Source organism: Apium graveolens, chromosome 11 (genome assembly GCF_009905375.1).
Source record: "Apium graveolens cultivar Ventura chromosome 11, ASM990537v1, whole genome shotgun sequence".
Lineage (NCBI taxonomy): Eukaryota > Viridiplantae > Streptophyta > Magnoliopsida > Apiales > Apiaceae > Apium > Apium graveolens.
Genome location: NC_133657.1, coordinates 162952364 through 162975137, shown reverse-complemented (window position 1 = coordinate 162975137; position 22774 = coordinate 162952364). Strand labels below are relative to the sequence as shown.

The 22774-nt window shown below is 32.0% G+C and overlaps 3 protein-coding genes across 3 annotated transcripts; all 3 read left to right on the top strand.

Annotated features, from left to right (window-relative positions):
• Positions 1-5740: 5740 nt before the first annotated feature.
• On the top strand, positions 5741-10874 carry LOC141695054 (exonuclease V, chloroplastic). Its single transcript, XM_074499291.1, has 7 exons — positions 5741-6164; positions 8357-8461; positions 8936-9057; positions 9280-9429; positions 9516-9669; positions 9776-9852; positions 10250-10874. Exons 1-7 carry the CDS (start codon positions 5796-5798, stop codon positions 10476-10478), a joined length of 1206 nt encoding a protein of 401 aa, XP_074355392.1. The 5' UTR covers positions 5741-5795; the 3' UTR covers positions 10479-10874.
• A 4430-nt stretch (positions 10875-15304) lies between these two features.
• LOC141695271 (adenylate kinase isoenzyme 6 homolog) lies at positions 15305-18877 on the top strand. Its single transcript, XM_074499530.1, has 3 exons — positions 15305-15510; positions 18210-18355; positions 18457-18877. The coding sequence occupies exons 1-3, from the start codon at positions 15322-15324 to the stop codon at positions 18644-18646; spliced, it is 525 nt and encodes a 174-aa protein (XP_074355631.1). The 5' UTR covers positions 15305-15321; the 3' UTR covers positions 18647-18877.
• A 566-nt stretch (positions 18878-19443) lies between these two features.
• On the top strand, positions 19444-21594 carry LOC141697797 (3-hydroxyacyl-[acyl-carrier-protein] dehydratase, mitochondrial). Its single transcript, XM_074502342.1, has 3 exons — positions 19444-19818; positions 20904-21019; positions 21121-21594. The coding sequence occupies exons 1-3, from the start codon at positions 19543-19545 to the stop codon at positions 21221-21223; spliced, it is 495 nt and encodes a 164-aa protein (XP_074358443.1). The 5' UTR covers positions 19444-19542; the 3' UTR covers positions 21224-21594.
• The last annotated feature ends 1180 nt before the right edge of the window (positions 21595-22774 follow it).

Here is a 22774-nt window from a genome sequence, read left to right as displayed (position 1 = left end):
TAATAAAATAAGGATTTTGAATTAAATATTATTATAATATTAAAATACATCTAGTTTTTCTTCCGATTGATCCTAAATCGGTATATTGACCGATCTATTTCGATTATCAATTTTTATAATATGGGTAGACACGCTTAAAACCTCATGTTTATTGTCTTGACTTTGTAATTCGTTGTTAATATTTGAAGTGCGCTTGAACTTTGCTTTCAAGTAAGACCAGTAGGAATTTTGTAACTTATATATATAGTCCCCTGTCATATTATACCGTTGTTAGTGTGTGTAACACATCAGTCCCACATTGATAAAATTTGAAATTTATGTTCAGTTTATAAGATAAAGTATTACTACAATGTACACAAACAAATCATGATCTTTTGGATGCCTGTGATGGGCTTGTTATTAACCTAGGTTGATTGTATTTGGGTTAGTAGACTTTGACTCATTTCGGACTCGAAATCGGGATTTAACTCAGTTTTTAAAAAAACTCGAGATTTGACGTTGTTTGTCATATATGATATCAGAGCTGACACTCGAAAGTTTGACTTGTCAAGTTGTCGGAGTTGGGGACACGAAGCTATAGCATGTGTGCTGACTTCACATTTGAGATCATTAACCACTTTCTAATGAAACGTGACAGCAAGTCATGTCTTGTTCATCCTGTTTTTATTTTCATATTACTCTAGAATCCAGTAACTATTAATTTGTTTCTGTTATAAGGCATGCATGCAAGTGTGTTCTATAATAAAAGTCTTAATTTTGATATGTTTTTTATCCCCATCGAGAGACATTGATTTTTCAGTTAGAAGATGCTTTAAAAATATGTCTTACCTTTGTACCATAATTCCTCATATAAACAATTGGCATTATGTTCTCAATAATATGCATCTTCATTGACTTCATATAACTTTTAAAACTATAAAACACATTACTAATTCAAATTTCGGATTAACCATGTCAACATACTCAGTAAAAGGTTGGATAATATTCTTGTGCATTATCAGTTAAGTTCCCCACCATTCTTTCCTCATTACTTCTTGCATAACCGCTAGACTTATCACTTTCATGTCCCTTCTCAGCATTGTTCATAGTATCTTCTTCATTGTCAACGGTGTTGTCCGCATAATTTTCAAAAACCAGGTTATCATTGCATTCATCTAGGCTAGAATTTAGAATGGTTCGAAAAAAATTCATCACTATCACTTTCAGATTCATAACTATGTTTCACATTATAATATTTGGGATCAGAAAATTCTTATCAATTTCAAAAAGATTCATGAACTCCCCCACTTGTTAAATTTAAAGTTGTCTTTTCTGATCGAATTCAAATATTCATCCATTAACATTAACAAGTTCATCATCCAGAAATTCAACTTCTATAGAATTAATTCTAAAATTTTGAGTATTTGGATGAGTATGTTCCTTGCTTAATCAAGTGATACAAGTGCAATATATATCAATAAATTTGCATTTAGACTCTAATTCAAATACGCTTTTTTCAATATCAGTACCCGAATCATTATACCATACATTAATACAACCAACACCCCCACATTTTTTTATCATTGAAAATATTTACGGTGGACTCATCTCATCAACGTTACAAATAAAAAACTAGAGATCCACCTTCGTACTTCTCAGGATTTTCAGTTCATAAACCACCATAAAATATTTCAATCGAAAAGTAATCAACATTTGTGTTCGACCTGCTAAACATGCCCTAACTCCACAATAGTATGTGTTAGACTCCGAAGTATCGTAGAAAGGGGGTTGAACACGATAATTACTAAATTAAAAAAAAATCAAATTTTTTCGGATAATTAATTTAGTGTTTGGTTAGTAATTCTGTGTTCTTAAGATGAATAGTGTTTATGACATTTAAAATAAAGAACACAAGATATTCGTGGAAGTATATATTCATATATAAATACTCGAGGGTGTTGTTACACTCCGATCAATAAATTAAACGGCTACAATACAAGAACAAAAATGTTCTTTCTTCTATAAAATTTTACAAATCAAATTCTATCTACAATTATTTGTTCAAAGATTTAATTACTGAATAACGATTATAACACCCCTAAATAATATATAAGATTTAAACCGGACATTATACCGTTTCTCTAGTGAAAAATTTAACGAATATACAATATGCTTGAACTTTTCTGTATTCCTTTGTTTCTTATTTTATCAGCTCTCATTGGAGAAAAAGATAAACAGAACAATATCAATTTGATTGATTATCTTCTGCTTGTTTTGTGTAGAATTTAGATATCAATTTGATACGTGGCTACATTTTTAACCAATTAAATCAAATGATAGAAATCAATAAAGTGTTGTTAAGATGTTACTTGCGTCCAGGGAGAGTTTATCACTTAGAATATTCAAAGAATCATGTGAGTTACGCCTACTAGCATTCCCAAGGACTTCACTTGCACTTATAGTGGTTTTAAGGAAGTCTCACCTTTGTTTCTTCACAAGTTGCGACTCCAAGGTAGTAGTAGAGCCTCACTTGTGGCCCTTCACCTCGGAGGATTATCATGAGTTGCGGCCACAAACTCCCTAGGAAGCCTTAGTTTATATGTTCTTCACTGACGCTTGAATATATAAATGAACTCCTTCCGGTGGGTATAACTTCAAGACTGCAACTGTCTTCTTTAACCTTTGTCTATACCCTGTCTTCGATTTTTCAGAATTCTATGTTTCGAACATTGTTTATCTTCAATCAATGCTAATACACCAAAATCTTATTGTGGAACTATCACACTGAAATTTTCAACACTTCTGAAACCTTGAAAGTCTCCAACCTTAATTCTTCACTAATGCATGAACATATTAATGAACTTATTTCAGTGACCTGTAAACAGACTTCAAAACTTCTTCTAATATTTTGATTCTTTATATTTGTATTGTCTTCATTTCTTCCTGATTTATTGTGTAGACGTAGTATTATTTACCTGTCTTGTTATAGTATTGAGTTATCACGTCTATTGTTCATAAAACCATACAATCTCACCAAGAATATGATATTGTCCGTTGTATGCCGAGACCGCGTGGATATATATCCCAAAAGATCTAATAATAATGAAATTATCTGACTACTTATATAAATTAATATGCACCTCTTACGAACGTTACCAAGGACTCATAACAATCTTTCCTTCATACATCGGGCTCGACACCTGTCGAATCTACCTTTTGATTGTTTGATTTCGTTCCCCCTTGAACCATGTTGGAAGTCCATCTGACTCTGACTCCTCGTAGACCCATACTGGAAGGTTCACTTTCCTCCCCTTAAGCCCATTCCAAAATAACATGTTGCCACATTCTAAGTCCATTTTGGAGCCAATATAAGATTATTATGGACCGTTATAAACATTTGATATTTTGGAGCCAATATAAGATTATTTTGGAGCTAAGCAGGCTTTAACTCCACATTAGTATGATATTGTCCGCTATGAGCCGAGTCCGCACATATTTGTTTTTGGATACTCCCAAAAGACCTTATACTAATGAATTTATCTAGTTGCTTATGTGTCATCAATGTGCCCCTTGCACAAACGATGTGAGACAATTACTAACCGGTCCAAATCGGACAATATTATTATAAGATGAAGTTATGGGCTTGCTCGCGGCTCTACAAGTGGTATAAGAGCCAAAAATTTGGAGCTGGACCATGTGGGGGTAAACAGATGTGGTTATACGATGCAGGAAGTTCCCCTCGACATGCATACGATTGGAGATTTGACGGGTTCCTTATGGCGATGCAAAATTTAGACATATTAATTGCAAGAATCAAATCAAGGAATTTGCGATTCTTGATTTAAGGGGATGACTATTGGACGGTATCAATCCAAATACCACATCAAGTAGATAAAAGATAATTATCTTATATATAAAATAACTAATTAAAAGCAAATTCTCGCGGACTCGACCCAAATTAAGCAATATCATGCTAACGTAAAGAAATCATTAAAATGTTTTAAGAATGCATACATACACCTTATAATGGACCATCAGGGCAAATCCAACAGTGATCCAAAGATCCAAATTTGGGGCAAATTACCCAAAATTCTCCTCCAACAGCGATCCAAATGGTGAACCAAATTTGGATCAGTGAACAGTACTGATCCAAACTGTTCACTGATCCAAATTTGGATCACTTGATTCAATATAAAATAATGGTTTTGTTATTTGTAGTTTATGAGATTTTAAATTAATTTTTAATTTTTTTAATTATATAATTAATATCAGAATATAATTAATAGTTAACAAAATTTATTTTTAAACTAAAACTTAAAACAATGACAAACATAATTTTATTAAAATTTAAATAAAAGTACATTGAAGAGTCAGAAGCGCCGGATCCAGAAGTTGAGACTATTCCGATCGATGAAAAAACTCGATTACAAGAAATCTTGGACCGCTTTAGAAAAATAAAAAATAAAGAGGCACATATTGCATTTAGAGATGCATTAATTGAGCATTTGTGGGAAGAATATACTAATTCGGAAAATTAGTGTGTATCAATAATATTTTGTATGTTAATTATTGCACTGAATGTGTTTTTCGTGAATTACGCGCACAATTTTAATATTTTTATGTGAATTATTTTATTTATTTAAGTAATTTATGAAATGTTATATAAATTGTTAATAATGATTAAACGATAAATTTAAGATAAAATTGGTTAATATGATATTTATATATTATTATATGTAAAAAGTAAAAAAAAAAAGTAATTTTGGATCAAATATTTGGATCATACTGTTGAAATTGATAAGAAATTTGGATAAGTATTTAGATAAATTAATGATCCAAATTAAAAATTTTGAATCACAATATTGCAGATGACCTTAGGCATGGTATATTATACTCTTCGTTTTCATTTTCCACGTTAGTATCTCATTCTTTGCCTTCCGAAGGCCAAAGAATTCCTCTCATTTTTTGTCGATTTCTCGGATTGAGCTGTAGAGAATACATTCGGGCATCACGACAAACATGAAGTAATTTTACTACAGCGTGCCTGAAACCAAATGGTTCGGTTTTGCTGTATCAAACTACATGATTCTCTTGGCACGATTTCATGAAGTGGATTTTTAATGTACCTATTCAAAATTTTGTTTCGTTGGTTCACGTAAATTTTGGATATTCAAGTCATATTAAATTGAGAAATATATATAAATTTAGATAAGTTTCATGAATTTAATATCATGACCAAAGTTTTATTTCAATTACTATGCAAATTATCGAATTATTCTATCGATAATTTTATTTGTTTAAAATTATAATTTGTTTTTCCTGTGTATATGATATATCATCACTTTGTAATTCTTATATAATTTACAAATACATAAAAATTGAGGTTAATTCACGAATTTATACAAGTCGGGATTTTCCTGATAATAACATTTCCATTCTTTTAAATGAGGGATGACATTTCCGAAATAAGTGAGGATATAACGTGTATGTTTTGTTAGTCTGCAAATAAACAAATTGAAATTTTATTTTTATTTATAACATGACAGAACAGTAATACAGAACGGCCACCAAAATACAATTAATTATTTAAAAAAATAATAAACTGCAATGTACTGTTCAGAAATTATGTAAAAAAATAATAATAAGATAATAGTAAATTAAACATAATCGTTACTGTAGTTTCCTTTAAAAAAAAATGAATCGTTACTGTAGTTGCTTCCTTTGTAAGACTTAAAAATGAATACTTCCGATATAAAAAAAAAAGAGATAGCAAAATTACTTAAAAATCCCACGACCCGAAAGCGCTTCCACCTCCGATGGAAACGCAACGGTCAGAAACGAAGGTGGAATCGGCCGAGTCACCAACTCACTCTCCACCCGCCAACACCACCCCTCTTGTTCAAACCCAATCTAACTCTCACATCCCTATCGAAATCGTGAGCGAAGAAGAAATGGCGCTTATTGACTCGGCCTTGGCTCTCGCCACAACTGGGTTTGCGACTCGGTCTATTCATTCCATTTCTGTGTTATCTAAAAGAGGTTTGTTTAAATGCTCTACTGATATTGAAGATTGTGGTGGTAAGAATAAGAATATACAACAGCAGAAGAGGTTTAGAGTGAACGAGTCGTTGTTGCATCGGTTTCGCAGGAAGAGAGGCTTGTTTGTAACCGATATCACTGCTTCGGTACCATATTTATTTCCCTTTTTTGTTTTTACTTTGAATTTTGGTGTCTCTGTTTTCGATATTAAATTTCGAAACACTTTCTTTTTTAATGTAGCCATTGAATTTATGAAATAGTGGAATTTTATATAATTTGATTTTAATTAGGGAATGTGTTATTTATGTTGAATTGTCTTTGTAATTTTAGTTGTAATACTTTGATAGATTGTATGAGGGACTAGTATGATTAGATCGTGTGTGTGGCAATGTCCAGCATGATTTATAACATGAGTTGAGTTGAGTGCAGTTTAGTTAGGAAGACAAAATCCGGAAAAGTGACAAAACTCGACCAACTTATATTGGAGCTAGGGTGTCTCATTTATTGAATGTTACTCCTTAAAATTAATATAAAGTAATGCATTAATCTATGTATTTTGGAATATATATATATATATATATATATGTATCTATATTCATGCTTTTCTTTTCGGTTGAGTTTAGCGAATCTTATAAGAAATGTATCATAATATTTTAAGTGTTTTAAAATGAAAAAAAAATGGACTAATCTAGATTAGGCTTACATGATATTAATCTTGGCTAGGTTCTAGGTGCAGTGAATCACTTCATTATATTCACCCGCTATATAAATACTAGTAAATTACTATATGAGAGCCCATCTAAGGATTGAAGCGTGGATTTATGAGATCATCTTCGTGTCAGCATTTAACCGTAGTGTCCAAATTAAATGTATTGAGAATATTGCTGTTCCCATGACTTGGGAGACCAGCAGGTTAAAAGAGCTGTGATATCATATTAACTTGCCAGTACTTTAGCACCTGAAGTCATTAAGAGGACTTAATATTTGTATCAGTGTTAATACTATTATACGGATATTTTGTCTTGACTGATTGAAGAGTAAACAAATGCTTTAGCATATTAAAGTCAATGGAACTTTTTGGTTCACCATGTTCTCTATAATTATGTTCTTCATTTCTTACTAATTGCTTAAATTGCTTATATTTCTTAAGATTGATAGTTAAAGCACTATTTGTCCTTTAATACCTTATTAGAATCTCAATGTCTGGTTCTGGCAGCCAGTAGCCCTGAATGTATCCTAAATTATGAATTCTATGCTGTGAACGGTGAAGTCTAGTTGGAGCAAGTTAGTTTCTTTTCTTTCTTTATCATTTACTAATTGATGAAAACATTGATCAGTAGTCAGTACACTATGTTTCATACTTTCATCTTAATATATGAATGTGATAATTAATTTCTGGTACTATATGATTTAGGAAGGAACACTATGTTGCATTTTATGCCATCTGCGTTCAGTTTTTATATCAAGGAGTTGTATGACTTATATAAGTGTCTAATACTATCATTTGGTCCTCCCTTATACGTACTAAAGGATTTGTTACTGAAAAGTTTAATATACCATGACTAGTTAATAAACAATCTTAATTAAGCCCACTTTTCCGTTAGTTTTTTATCCTCTACTTTATGTTGTGCCTCTGTATCATTAAACTTGTTTGATAAACAGTGATTGTTTATAAAGATTGATTTGACTTTTGAGTCTCTTTTATGGGTTGCAATACATAGCTTTTATCCCTTTCGCGGTTAGGGAATCCTCGGGTAGTGGATTTTCTGCAGTTACTTTACTCAAGTTTATCTTTTTTAGTGTTTTTATCCCACATTATCAAATTTGTGACGTTGATACTTCTTTGGACTTTAATAGTTCATGTTTGCCTATGCCCTTTTGCACTCTTCCCTTCTTCCAGATTGAACCATATATTATTTTTTAATAATTGATTACACTCACACACGTTTGAACCCTCGATCTCCCGTGAAGGGAGTGGGGCAAAAACTGCTAGACGAAGAGGTCTTTGGTAGATTGCACTATATTTATTGCGACTCTTTTCACAAACAAGGTCAAGGTGCTTCCACATATTATCTACTGTCTCCTAGAATTGTGTACTCTTCTCTTAGTGCTAAATTTTTTTTTTTTTTTTTTTGCAGTCTACCGTTTCCTAGAGTTGTATACTATTCTCCTAGTGCCTGTTTTTTTTTTGCAGTAAAAATCTTTAGTTTATTTTTTACCCTTACAGTTATGCATGAACTAGTATCTAGAGTTGTTTGTCACTTCATCTCAAACTAGCAAACAATATTCGTACTCTGCTAACTCACCACAAATATCATGTTTTTTTTGTTGATATCAGGAATGGTGTGAGAAACAAACAGAATTAAATTTTTGTCATGGCAAACCACTTGCAAGTAAGGCTATGAAAGCTGGTAAAGCTCGTCATGAAGTTCTTGAAAAAGAGGTAATTTTAAGCAACATTATAAGCAACATTAATTCATTTGCTATCCTAGTCAAAGCCTGTGACTGTCGCTGCCATGTAATTATTTTTGACGTAATTCAAAAACTCTTGCATCAGCATTTACCTTGAAAATGACTATTTTGGTTTTCCCTTTGGGTTGGAGTTCTATGTTGGGAAAAGGAGTTCGAGCTGGCCTGGGAATAGATTGATTTAGGAATATATTTGTTTTTGATGAATAAACAAACATAATAGACTAGGGAACTTTAAAAAGGTTCAATTCATAGTTATATTCGATACCGAAGGTATGGATGCTTAGTAACTAAAGACTCTAGCAGCATTGTCGTTCATTTATTAAAGCTTCTAGCATCTACCATGCCATTCCGGTGGACTAAACATATTCAGATTAACTATTGTTGTAGTTTCTTACTCTTTATTTTCTCTTTTAAGGCTTCTGATAAGTACTGTACTTTTGTGCAGGTTATAAGGAGAGTAAAAGTTCATATCGAAACAGATGAAGACGTATGGGCCTTAAAAGTCTTGAATTTTATTCGCGGTGTAAATCAGTTACTATTTGATGGATTGACACGAGAATTGCCCATGTAAGATCGTCACATTGTTAGGATCCAGTTAAATAAAAAATGCAACTTATTTGCTTAAACAAGGAGGCCATTGTTAATCATTGTTGTATGCCTGTATTTGAGTTTGATGTCTATGTCCTTCCCACAAAATGTTGCTCCTACGCCATCTACAGTCCTCAATGATGGTGTGTTTTTTTAAAGCCATTCAAAGCTACTTTAATAAACCATTCATGTTTATTTCAGAATAGGCTTCGCACATGGTGTCTGGATGGTGGGAGTGATTGATGAAATCCGAATGCCTCTGGAAGGAACTGAGAGGAATTTGACATTGGTGGAAACTAAAACGCGATCACAGGCTGGGTTTCCTAGAGATCCGCAGAGGAGAAATGGAAGGTGTGGATATTACTATGACATATCTAGCTATCACTTTGTCAGATTGTTAAGAATGTAAACTAAGCATTTAATTTTTACTTTTGCAGGCTTCAATTAATGTGCTACAAATATTTGTGGGACAATTTAATTACTGATGAATTCCCCTACAAACAGTTTCTGAATTATTTTTCTCTGAATCCTAATTACATCCTCTGTGAGGATATAAGGGAGAATACTGCAAAGTCAGGATTCCCGGCCCAGGTACAAATATGTGCTGGGGTTTATAAGTTCACAAAAATGCCTTTACTCTGGCTTGTTTTTTTGGTGGTCTTTGTCATAAACTGTGTTTTAATGACTTTCGATGCAGACCCTTAATGAATTATTGCGATATCATCAAACTACCTGTTCAATGTTGCCTCTTGCCCATGAGCTGATGCTTCTGAGGTACTCACGAAACTGTTTGAAATCCAATATGTTTATTATATAAATTTAGATGATTATGTCATTTGTTTTTTAAATGACAAATGAATATAAGATGATTGTGCACAGTACTTATATATTTGGTATGAGCGCAAGGTGTGTAGGCTAGGGCACAGTTGGGAACTGTTTCATCTTTTTTAAACTACATTCTGTGCACTTGTGGAATTTATCAAACAATAAACCATACATTCATTTTTTACTCTAGCATATTCACCTCTTCTCTTCATTCGTTTTAAGGACTTCTCAGTTATGCACCATTACTGACATACTTAGGTGGCTTAGCTAGCATGTTCTCTTTCCCTTGTCATTTATAAAAAAAATTCAGTAGTATATGACACTTGTTCCTTTTTTTGTTGGGCAGATATGAATCTCAAAGAGATCATTCATTGATTGGTGAAGACCAATTTGAATTTGATTCTGACTGGGTAAGTAGTCAAATTAAGGGCTCTCTTGAGTTTTGGCAGGGTGAACGGGATGCCACTTACATTTCAGACGATGAACGCTGGAAATGCAATTATTGCCAGCATGCTTCTAAATGTCCAATAAACACTAAACCTGATGTTGATACACTGTCTACAGAAAAGATATAACTTATTTTTGCTATATATTCAATAATGTCAACAGCCCATTGATTGGCTTGACACAGTAGCTGTTTTATACGAATCTTCCTGAAGGCTTATTTATTGGCTGCCAACGCGTACCTTGCCCAGCATTTGAGGTAGGTTCTTGTTATCGTCAGCAACTTAGCACTCTCCAACAGCAGTCAGCACGAACAAATTCGAAGGAGGCTTGTGGAGGGAAATTCTGATTGTTGTGTGAATCTGTGGTGAGCCATGATATGTTTCTTTGTAGTTGAGATGTGAGTCTGATCACGTATAGAAAAACTTGCATAAAATGTATAGTTGTATTATTGTCATTCATTGTTTTATAATTTTTTTGTACTCACTGCATAAAAGGTTATAAAATAAGAAATTGATTATTCTTTACTTCATTTTAACAAGCACTCTCATTTTAACTTCAATTTAAGCCCAGATAAGATATTAATATATTTGAGTATTTAAATTTAAGAGATGGAGACCATGTTTTTGTTGTAAACCATGAATACCACTTATATTCTGTAACTAAAATATTGCATAAAAACGTTGCAAAACGTATTATTTTGCGAATAATATTTTAAAAAGATCATTATTTTATTCAAAATCTTGAATAACATACATATACTGCATATGAAATGTTTTATTCTAAGAAAAATGTTTAGTTTGCTGAACATTTATTCAAATTAAAGAATATACACATTATATTTATTAAACTTAAATAATCTTCAACAATTTTAATGAATAACTGACATTCGTAGAACATATTTTACAAAATAATATATTTCATAGTATTTTAATTGCAGAACATAGGTGGTTTTCTAGTCTCCGATAAAAATGGGGTCTCCAATTTAAATCATTCTATTTTCAAATCTTTTTTTTGACAAGATTTTTTCAATACCAGAGTAATGCAAATGAATTCCTCTATGTTTTTTTCAAACGAATTTCTTTAGTTTAGAAAGAAAATAGTAGAGGTTTGTACATTTTGTCACGGAGGCTTGTATATAGTTTCAATAAAATAACATAAATTTAGTTGGTCCATAAATGTTCACTAATCATGTCACGTGCATGCCCAAGTTTCTCTTCATTTTTACACCTAATCCCTTTGTATTTTTTTTGTTCAAACTTGTTCGACGAATATTTTTTTTATTCAAGAAAATTTATTATTTAATTAAAAAATAAGCATGTTGTTTGAAAAGAGAACAACTTGTTGATAAAATCTTCCCGGACCTTCGAATCACGAGATTCCTAGTCTGAAAGATAAAAAAATATCAATCCATCAATGTTATCCAATAACACTGTTGCCGTGTTTCGTGAAAATATATCATATGCAGTTTTACCCTCATTTTAAAAAATGAAGAGACTGTTTTCTTAAAAGATCTCGGCTTATGTGTGCACAGAGATATGTGTGTCCTAGGTAACTAATGATCCATAAACATAAGTACATTGAGCGAGACAACGATAAATAGTGATATAATATCTGAGCCCATGACCTTCTTCACATGGGACTTACGTAAAAAGTTTCGTTCATTAATTCATTATCGTAAGCCCCTTCTATTTTTCATTTTGCACCCATTTTGATGTCTCAAACTCACAAACTAAATATTTGAATTACCATAGACCTGTCCAAAAAAACTAAAACAACACACAACTCATCTACCGTATCATGTAGTTAGTCAAATAGCTTTAAAAAGCAACATTGTAGCACCTACACAGGCAACTAAGACTATTAATAACTATGATAACAAACTACCAAATTTATTAAGTATAAGAACTAGGCAAAGAAAATTATTACAAGTTACCAAAAAGTGCACTAAATTACAAAATATACATTCAAACTACGAAAGTACCATTAATCCAAAAACTTAATAAATTTTAAATCGGTATAATTAGTACACAAATAAATAAGTAATATAAACACCGTTAGACTAATATAAATTCTAACCAAAGGAGTCTCTTTTGGTTAGAACCCACAAAATAAGAGATAATTAATTAAAAAATAATTACAAATATCAATCTTGTATATATTTAGATATATAAACCGTTTTTGAGAATTATATATTTTCTATTATTGAATTATATTTTTTTAAAAAGAAGTAAATCAAATCAACTATATATTTTTTGATTTTTAACTTTAAACAAAAATCGCCACACTTTTTTAATCACTTTTGTGAATCACCTTGTTTTTTTAAACTAATTTTGTGAATCACCTAGTTTAAAACTAGGGGTGAGTTTTTCTGTAAAAACCGTTTGTACCACACTAATTCGCACCGAAAAACGCGGTTTTTAATTATCGCGGTGCGGTCGCTATTTGAATTTTAATAAACCGCGCGATGCAGTACAGGTTGTGGTTTAAAATTTTTGAAATGCGGTTAAAATTGCACCATAATATTTAATATGTTATAAATAGTGAACTCATTTAATAAAATTTATACTACGCCATAAACTGCTTTAAACAACACGCAAACTGTGTTGCTATAGATTCGAAAAAATGTTACTAAAGACCAAAAAAGGGCCGAGACAACATCAGAGTTATGTTGACCCGTAACTAGTTAGTATAAGTATCTATAGCAACACAGTAGTTATTCTATTGCAACATACCATATTCTGTTACTATAAATCTCAATATCAACATTTTTTGGACTCTATACTAATATACTTATTATGTTGTAAAAGATCTTAGAATTTTTTTCAGCATGGTGGGCCCCACTGTTGGACTCTATATTAACATACTTATTATGTTGTAAAAAATCTTAGAATTTTTTTCAGGATGGTGGGGCCCACACCCGAAAGTTCGCTTCTAACGACTAGCTTCTACCGCTAGCCCCACATAATTTTTTTAAAAAATTTATATTTTATAGTTCTTTTGTTGCTTATTTTTTCTTTAATTTTCATAAATATAATAATAAATAGACACGTATTTCAATGTAATAAATAAAAACACTGCAAGAATAATTAGAATTAATAACTCAATTTAAATAATAAATATAAACTAATGAATAGTTAATACAGCCCTTTCCTCTCTGTTCAGATCCGATTTTGGTGATGCTCTCTGCTTCGCCATACAGCCCTTTCCTCACTCAATTTTTTTCAGAAACTGTTCAATTTTCATCTTTGATGATCGTCGTTCAGTCTGGAGTTGATGAATTCGTTCGCCCAGGAGCCTGCTCAAGTTGTAGCTCCAGTGCAGAGACCATAAAACACATCACTACCTGTTGGTGGATAGTGTATATAATTTGGACATTGTCTGATGCCTTACAAAACACACTATCAGGAACAAACTAACTAAAATATGCCTAAACTGAAGCAGGAAATAAGTTAAATTTTCACATATAATCTCCACCTTTCTTGCCAGATGGACACACTATCAGGAAAAATCAAGGTTAAACCAAACCAAATCCTCTAAAAATAGCATTAACCATATAAACACCAATCCACTTAGTATTCACATTACTGGTTTAAGCTGCTGTTTAGTTTGTTATTGGACTTGTGTTTAAAGTGGTGGTTTGAGCGGGTATCATTATCATTCATGTTATCGTCATTGGGTTCATACATGTTTCCTGGGGCTGGGAGGAGACTCCACTATTTTAATAAGCATTCTAACAATTTTCCACCCACCCCCCTCCTCTTCAATTTGTCCCTATTTTCTTTTTCTTTATCCATTTTTCTTTTATTTTGCACATTATAATTATTACAATAAAACTACTAATTTGTTTGTAAAACTATAAATCTATTACATACTTTAATTAATGGAGAATAAATAATTTAAAAAGTAATTTTATAATCAAATTTATTTAAATTTATTAAAATAATTAATAAATAATTTGATATTTAAATTAACTATTTTACTTGTTACAAAATATTCATAAGTTAATTATTTGATATAATATTACTTTTCAAGACAAATCCATGAATTTTTATCCAAATCAAATATTTATAAAAATAAATTTTATTTGGTTTAAATTTAAATTTTCTTTTATTATTAGTTTATAGCAACGCATTATATCATGTTATCTCTACCTAACACCTCAGTGGCCTATGGCAACACAGTATTATAGCTTTAATAACCCGCATGGTGTATTTTTTGTGATAGGGTGAAAATTTCACATCTATAATAACATAATCTTAGGTAACACCCCTACTCAAATGTTCAGTTAAGTCATTTATGACGTAGTGTTAAGAGATATGATAGACTTAAGGTATTTTTCTACCTACCTTTGGTTACTTGCTCTCATACAGGAAAATCGGTGACCGTAAAAATGACTACTCTACTACACTAACTACCAAAAATATAAAATATATATAGACTTGCAATTAAGCATTGTTGTGCACTATATATTTTTTAACCAGTTGTAAAAATCATAATTTAAATTTTATTAGAATAATTATAACTTATAATTTATAAGTTATTTTTGTTTTGTAATTGAATTCCTAAAAAAGTTAAACATTCTAGTGTGTAATTTCTAATGTGTATTATTGAAAAATATTAGTGACTTTGTGTTATATTATTTGAAAATTCGATTAAATTTAAATTTTGTATTTTATTTAAATTTTTCGAACTTGTGAAGTGTAAATCGCAGTGAACCGCACCACACCGCACCACATTTTCGTGGTGTGGTTTATACGATTTTTGAAGATCCTTTGCGGTTTGAGGAAAAAACTGTATCGCGGACAGCGCGCTCACCACTATTTAAAACAGGAAACTTTTAGGACAGTAAAAATAGGACAGTGCAGTAAAGGTAGAAAAGAAAACACGGTAAAAACACCGGGTCAAAACCGGGTCAGTTTATAATAATATACTAAACGTAAACGAATAATAGAGAGGGGTTAGGGTTAAAAAATGGCGGCAAGGAGCAGACCTAACATTCTCGTTACCGGAACTCCTGGTACCGGAAAGTCCACTTTCTCGGCGGCGCTGTCGGAAGCCACTAATCTCCGACACATTAACATCGGAGAGCTAGTTAAGGAGAAGAATCTTCATGATGGTTGGGATGATGACTTCAATTGTTACATCATCAATGAAGACCTCGTAAGTCTATCCTTTTCATCATGGTAATTAATATTATATGCTGTGTTTGGCTGTGATGTGTGGTTAGCTCAGAGCTGAAGTTTTCTTGATTGGTGTCGAGTCGTGTTAAACAAGTTGAAAAATGAACTGAATTAGATGTAGAACAATATTAGTGAACCTTTGGAAATTCAATAGCTTATGTTCAGAAAGTGTGACTACCCATTATATTTTCGAGTTTCATTCGCTTGTTAATGTCATGTGTCAAAGAAGATTTAACTAAATCAAATTTGAATATCAAATGTTTGGTTTTGTTTAGTACTAAAGGTTAAAGTTATGCTTTTAAATTTTGAAACTTAACGGTTCTTTGCAATGGTAGAGAATTACGCTTGATGTTGTTTGAAGTTGGATTCTTTGAGGAGAGTGATGGGAGATATTTTGTTAGATAATTACTAAGTGACATATGCTGCTTACCTAAGAAACTACTGAAAGGACGGGGATCCTCCCATTATATTCCTGTTCTTTCATGATGGTAATTAATATTATATGTATTTGGCATCTGGGTATTCAGTTAAGCTTGTCGCTATCGAAAAAGTTGTAGAATGCGATTGCAGATAATGCATTTATTACTGAATGTAATAGATTTTAAGTACGCCATTATATTGATTTTAGGTCATTCTTGGATTTTAATGGACAGGGTTTTTAATTACAATTGTCAACTTTGCCACATAGTTAAGTTTTGATGTTTGAGCTCGATTTTAGTGGTTATCAAGGTCAGTGTAGTGAATCGTAAGAAATTCAATTTTTGTAAGTAGTGGATGATTTTTGGGCTTAGATTCTTCAACTAGGTAGAAAGTTTGAGAGAAGAAATTGATTCACAAAAGTCGTTTTTAAGTTGCCGCCATGTTTCCTTAGTGCCTCCTTTATGTTTCTTTAATACCTCCTTTTTGTGGCAAACTTTGCCACATATTCGTTTGCTTGTCAGTTGCCGACATGTTTCTTTTTGCCTCCTTTATGTTTAGCAGAAGTTTCTTTTTTATTTCGTAATACCTTACCACTTTCTAGGTCGATATGAATGTTGACCTAATTTTATATGGTCATCATAACCAACAAGGTAGATAGTCAAGGCAGCCTCACTGTTAAATGCATAGGCGTGGATATTGTGAATGAGATGTATTGTGATATGTTGGTCATAGACAAAATGTCTGTTTCTACAAATTTGTGTTCTTGATGTTGCTTTTTTGTTTTTTCTGATTTGTCCCTTTTGTATGATCATCATTTATAACGGTTTTTTAAAGGCTTGATCTTTTTGTATCATGGTGTGCAAAAAGAGTTTTAATTGTGGGAGGTGGGGCACTAGCGTTTGATTTGGTATATTTTGCTCATTGGGTGGTAACAATGGATATTTTTATGGGATAGAGAGATTTGACGTTGAATCGTTGATATATGTAAAAGGAAACACGAGGTAAAGAAAGAATACATTACTAGTAAATTACTTTACTGCACAGTATCTTCCCCACTGGACCTTGATGTTTTTTGTTCTTTGTTTGTGTGGGGTGGGGTTGGGTAGGGTAGGGAGTTACTCTATTAGTGTCCATATGATCACTTCATCGTACATTGGTACTAGTGTACAGCTGTTCACTTTTCTTGTTCAACATTTGGAAGATTAAAGAAGAAATTAAATATCGACTCGGGCATGCCTGCTAGTCTTGTAGAAGATTGTAGTTTATATTCTTCTATGCATATCCAGCAAGTTCTTAAACACTTCTCTAAAGGTTCTATATCACCCAGTACTTATTTTATATATTGTACCAGTATTGACCGATAAGCAAACTTTTTCTTGGGTTATTTTTCTGTACCATTTATGAGGTGCTGAATTTAAAAGATTATTGTTGTTCACGAAATTGGTTAGAGTGAGAACTGAAATGCCGGCCAATTAGGCATTTTTGTTGACACCTGGAATTATCATTTGGTGTTAATACACACGCAAACACACAAGGTGTATTAGGCTATTTCAGACTTTAAGTATATGTTCAGTGTTGTTGGATGTTAATATTCCATTTAATTAGCTGACAACTTTTTTCCGAGACATTGATTATAGTAGTGGTTAATGTGCCTATTAAGTTCAAATTATAAAGAGTGAATTTTGTTCAGTGTCATTTACTTCATCTGAGTTTTGAGTTATGTGTCCCGATATAAAGTTTGTTGAGTGGGATCCAAATCTTAGGATTGCTGTGGTCTATGTAAATTTTCAGGATACTCTAAGTGATGTAGATCAATCAAGAAATCTCTAAACCTTTTTAAAGCCATCTTCATTCACATGTAATTCGTCCCAATGTGTAGTAGTCTTAAGAAGGGAGAATAGTGGGGGTCATGATTCCAAACAGATAAATTATATCTTCAGTGATATTTTTCGCTGAGACTGTCAAAACAAAACTTATTTTTGTGTGAAATGTAGTAGTCTTCAGTTCATTAAATGCAAAACTTGACTTCCATGATTTGCTATCTAGAGTTGAATAAAGGGTTATTTGAACCCCAAAAAGTTAGGCTGTAGCCCTAGAAGTTAATTCATGACTTCTCAAACTGATAGGCCAGCATCCAGTCCCTCTCAGAAATGATGTGGGCGGGACACCTTGAACATTATGGAATTATCCATTGTTTACACTTATGATGTGGCTATTGCTTACGTAGTTATGTGCATATTTTATGTTTGACTTGTTTAGGTTTGTGATGAGCTTGAGGATATGATGGATGAGGGTGGAAACATTGTGGATTATCATGGCTGCGACTTCTTTCCTGAGCGTTGGTTTGATCGTGTTGTGGTACTACAAACTGAAAACTCTGTGTTGTTTGACCGGTTGAGCAGGAGGTACTTGTTTATCATTTGAACAAGTTAATTTATGAATTATGTCATAAGTTTTCCTTGATGCATGATATTACATATTTTCATTGTCTTTTTAAACAAAACAGAGGCTACACAGGTTCAAAGCTCTCTAACAACATAGAGTGTGAAATTTTTCAAGTGCTATTAGAGGAGGCAAAAGAAAGTTATCGTGAGGATATTGTGGTTGCACTAAAGAATGACACTGTTGATGAGATGAATACAAATGTTGCAACTTTAGCTGATTGGACCTGGAGTTGGAGTCCCATGCTCCCTTGATCTTATAGTGTCGTGGTCATATTACATTGTCCTATAATAGATTAGTAGTTTTTTTGCGGGAAAGATACTTTTGTTTGGAGAAAAGTTTTGAAAGTGTTGTAACCAGTTTTTCTATAGGTTTCCTTTGAAACATATGTAACTGAAATGATAGTATTTGGTTGAAAGACCATTAATCCCCCGGACCCAAGTATCATGTTCATATTAGTGAGTAATTATTTCTTATTTCTTCTATGCATGGATATGAAGTGAATATAATTCTCTTTTTTGGGTCTGAATTAATAATATATTTGTGGCATAAATGAGCTTTCTTTTTTTGTTAGAACGGCATGAATGAGCCGTTGTCTCCGTCTTTTTTACAAATTTAAGTTCTAATTCGTTTCAGGTTGATGAAAAATTATAGTTCAAAATATTTTTAGATCACATCAAATTAATTGTGTATTTTAATTTTTCTTTTTCCAATTCATAAGTTGTCTTATATAGCTTATAATTATAAATAAAATATTAACACTATTTAAGATAAAACACATTTTCATTCTCTACAACATAACCAATTACCTAATTTATAGTACTATTTTAATCAACCTCTGTTATACATAAATTGATTGAAGATGTTCTGAGAAAGACTTCTTGTAAAAATAATTATTCATTGAATTATTAACAAGTTGTATGATGTTTGTAAAAATTGAGAATTACGCAATTAAATATCAGTTACAGTAAAATTAAATCAATGAATTTGTAATTTAGTGCTTTAGCAACGCACTTTCTTTTATTATTAGTTCATTACATACAGTCTACAGACCCATGTATCTAACCTTGAACAGCATCAAAATCAGACCAAACATAACTTCTGTAGAGTAGGGTCTTAGGTTTTTAAGCATTAACCATTTCTTACAATTATGAATCGCAAGATTTTGAGTGACACCATGTTTTTATGTTCAAGATTTAGTTCAACTTTAACCCCTTGTTCATCTTCTGTACTTAAAGTCGGAGACATATTAAAAGAAACAAGGGTATTTTCAGAAAGGGATGTTTTTGATTATTCTAAAGTGAGTGGTGATTCAAATCCTCTACATTTTGATTCTGAGGCTGCTAAAGCTGCTGGCTTTCAAGATAGGCTTGTTCATGGCTTGCTTGTTGCTTCTTTGTTTCCAAGTATCATCTCTTCTCATTTTGTAAGTTATTGTATCTTGTATAATTTTTTAAGCCCTTGAAAATGTATGTGTATGTTTTTATAGAATTTAAAGTGGGTATTGGATATGAGAAATTGAGAATTGGTAGTTTATGCATTACTTAAGATATGTTCCAAGAATAAAGAGGCATGATGAAATTTTTCGGGATTTTAATAGTTCCTTGTGAGGGTTTATTATGTGTTGCAATGTCTTAAATTCTATTTTTTTTTTAATATTTATGCTCTGTGCGGTTTAAGAGAATGGAATGAATGAACGGGATGAAACTTTGTGAACAAAAATTGAAGATTAAAGAAAGGACGTAAAAGGGAAGTGAATTAAGAACGAGGAGTGCAAATTCTTTAGAATGAAGTTTGCAAGGGAAAACGAGTAGGAAGGATAATCGAGCATTCCTTCTCAAATTGGTGGCTGTGAGCTCTAATTTCGATGGCTAGGAATGTTATGGAGGACGGAAGGAAAGTATCAACTTTTTACCCATGATCTAGTACAAATTTAAATCCGTTCCCTCCCAGTTTCATTTACCACTACTAGAGACAACATATATAAACCTAACACCGTTCTGTGCATGTTGTCACACCTCTCCACTTATTCTTCTTCTTCAATTCCTTTATTTGTCGTTGAAACTTGAAATAGACAATGACAAATCCTGGAATTTTGAGCAGAGTTCGGGGAGGCAGAATCACATATGCTGCATCTAAATTTGCAGATTTTGATTTGTATGTTTGTAGTTACAGTGTTATAACTTGCTTTTTATGAAGTAATTTTATTTACACATGGATTGACCTTGAAAAAACCTTTATTATCTCAAACTTATTTATATATTTTTGATAAAAAAGTAACTCTTACTACTAGTCTTCTAGTATCTAACTTCTATGCTTCACATAACTCAGGACTTGTGCATATTTTGTTTCTTTTTGTTACTTTTTATTTCCTCCTACTTGTGATTACTTTCATACTGTTAATTTGTTGACTTCGTTATTTGAATTTGTAATACATAAATTCTCGTCGGATAGTTCTTTTGTTGGCAAGACTCGAGCATGGCTAATTATACAAATGTTTGAAATTTGTAGCCTCGAGCTATTTATGTTTCTCAAAACATTCACTTCAAATTACCTGTCTATGTTGGAGAAGAGATTGCTGGTGACATTACTGCAATTAGCATAAGAGAAGTCAAAAACAAATTCATGTAAGCTAAATTACGTCAAAAGACTTGGAAACCAAACATATGCTATCTAGTAAAGGGGTTGATTACTTTTAACTGACTTTGTTACTTGGTCAATTGTGCAGCACAAAGTTTTCAACCAAATGCTTCAAAAATAATGGAGAACTTCTTGTTATTGATGGCGAGGCGACAGCAGTACTGCCTACTCTGAACTATGGTGCAAGTTAAGTTATCATACAGAAGGGCATTGCAAGTATATTGGTTATCTTTCAGAGGCGCTGACGTTTATTTGGTAGACTACATTATTTCAAGTGTAATGGCTATGAAAGTTGCAGGGAAGAGTTCGGAAAAAAGTTGTTGCAACCATAGCTAATTTTTCCTTGCCAAGTCACCAAGCTAATTCTGAAACCTCTAAATGTCATGCTAATGAAAAGCTCATGTATTTTGGTAGAGATAGTCTTTGTTTTGGAGTTATTAAATTGCCTTTTGATTTGAATTGGTCAGTTCTCATCTTTTGCGGGTAGGGTTTGTTTTATATTTCAAGTTATTGGTGTAGAACACAACTCACTACTGTTAATAATATGTTTGTTATATTAGTATTTACTTGTTCAAAATTAAAAATATGCAAAACTCTCGGCAACAAAAGTATGGCTGATTTTCTTTAAAATTTTATAATTTTTTTAAATAGTGATATTCTTTGTAATAAATTACTAACCTTTGTTATATTAACTGAAGTAACAATGCCAAATGTATGTTGAACATGGTGTTGCCAATGAATCACTAGCTCCATTCCAAGATGAGAACTGGTAATCTGCTATTCAAAATTCTGAGATGTGAAATTGGTAATTTAATATCCAACGCAGACGTTTTATACGATTTCATTTTTACAATATTGTTTAATAATTCTTAGAAAAAATGTATGTATATTCTTGCATCACATAAAATCGATCTAGGAATTTTATAGACCAACAACACATCTATAACTCAAAATAGGGTCATTTACAGCCCTTTGCTACTATGATACCAATCTATCTATACTAAACTATAATAACCGAACATGACTATAATTTGTAGTTTGGTTAATCTGTTTTTGGTTATTCCTTTCGATCACGACCGTCAGATCTCTTAACCAAATGATCATAACCGTTAGATCTAAATACTAAAAAAAAATACACCAACCAAGCTTACAGATTCGAATCCCGCCAACAACAAACATTTATATTATTATTTATAAAATTACAAATAAATTTCTAGGTTCGAATCCTGCAAATAACAAACATTTATATTAATATTTATAAAAAAAATACACTAACCAAGTTCACAGGTTCGAACCCCGCCAGCATCAAACATTTAATTATTATTTATTCCTGCCAATAACAAACATTTATATTAATATTTATAAAAAAAAATACACTAACAAAGTTCACAGGTTCGAACCCCGTCAGCATCAAACATTTAATTATTATTTATAAATAAGGTTCATGGTTCAAATATCATCAATCATATACTCCCTCAGTCCCTTCCAATTGTTTACATTTCTGAGGAAGTGTCTGATACGCATTTTAAGGTGCATAAAAAGTATAGTTATGTAACTTATTTTTACAATTTTCTTTTTCTGAATAAAAAGAATTTAATTTTTATTCAGAAAAACAAAATTGTAAAAAAACATTACAGAACTATACGTAACATGCACCTTAAAATGCGTGTCGAACACTCTCTAAAAATTGTAAACAATTGAAAGGGACGGAGGGAGTACTATTTTATACTATACTATTTGAT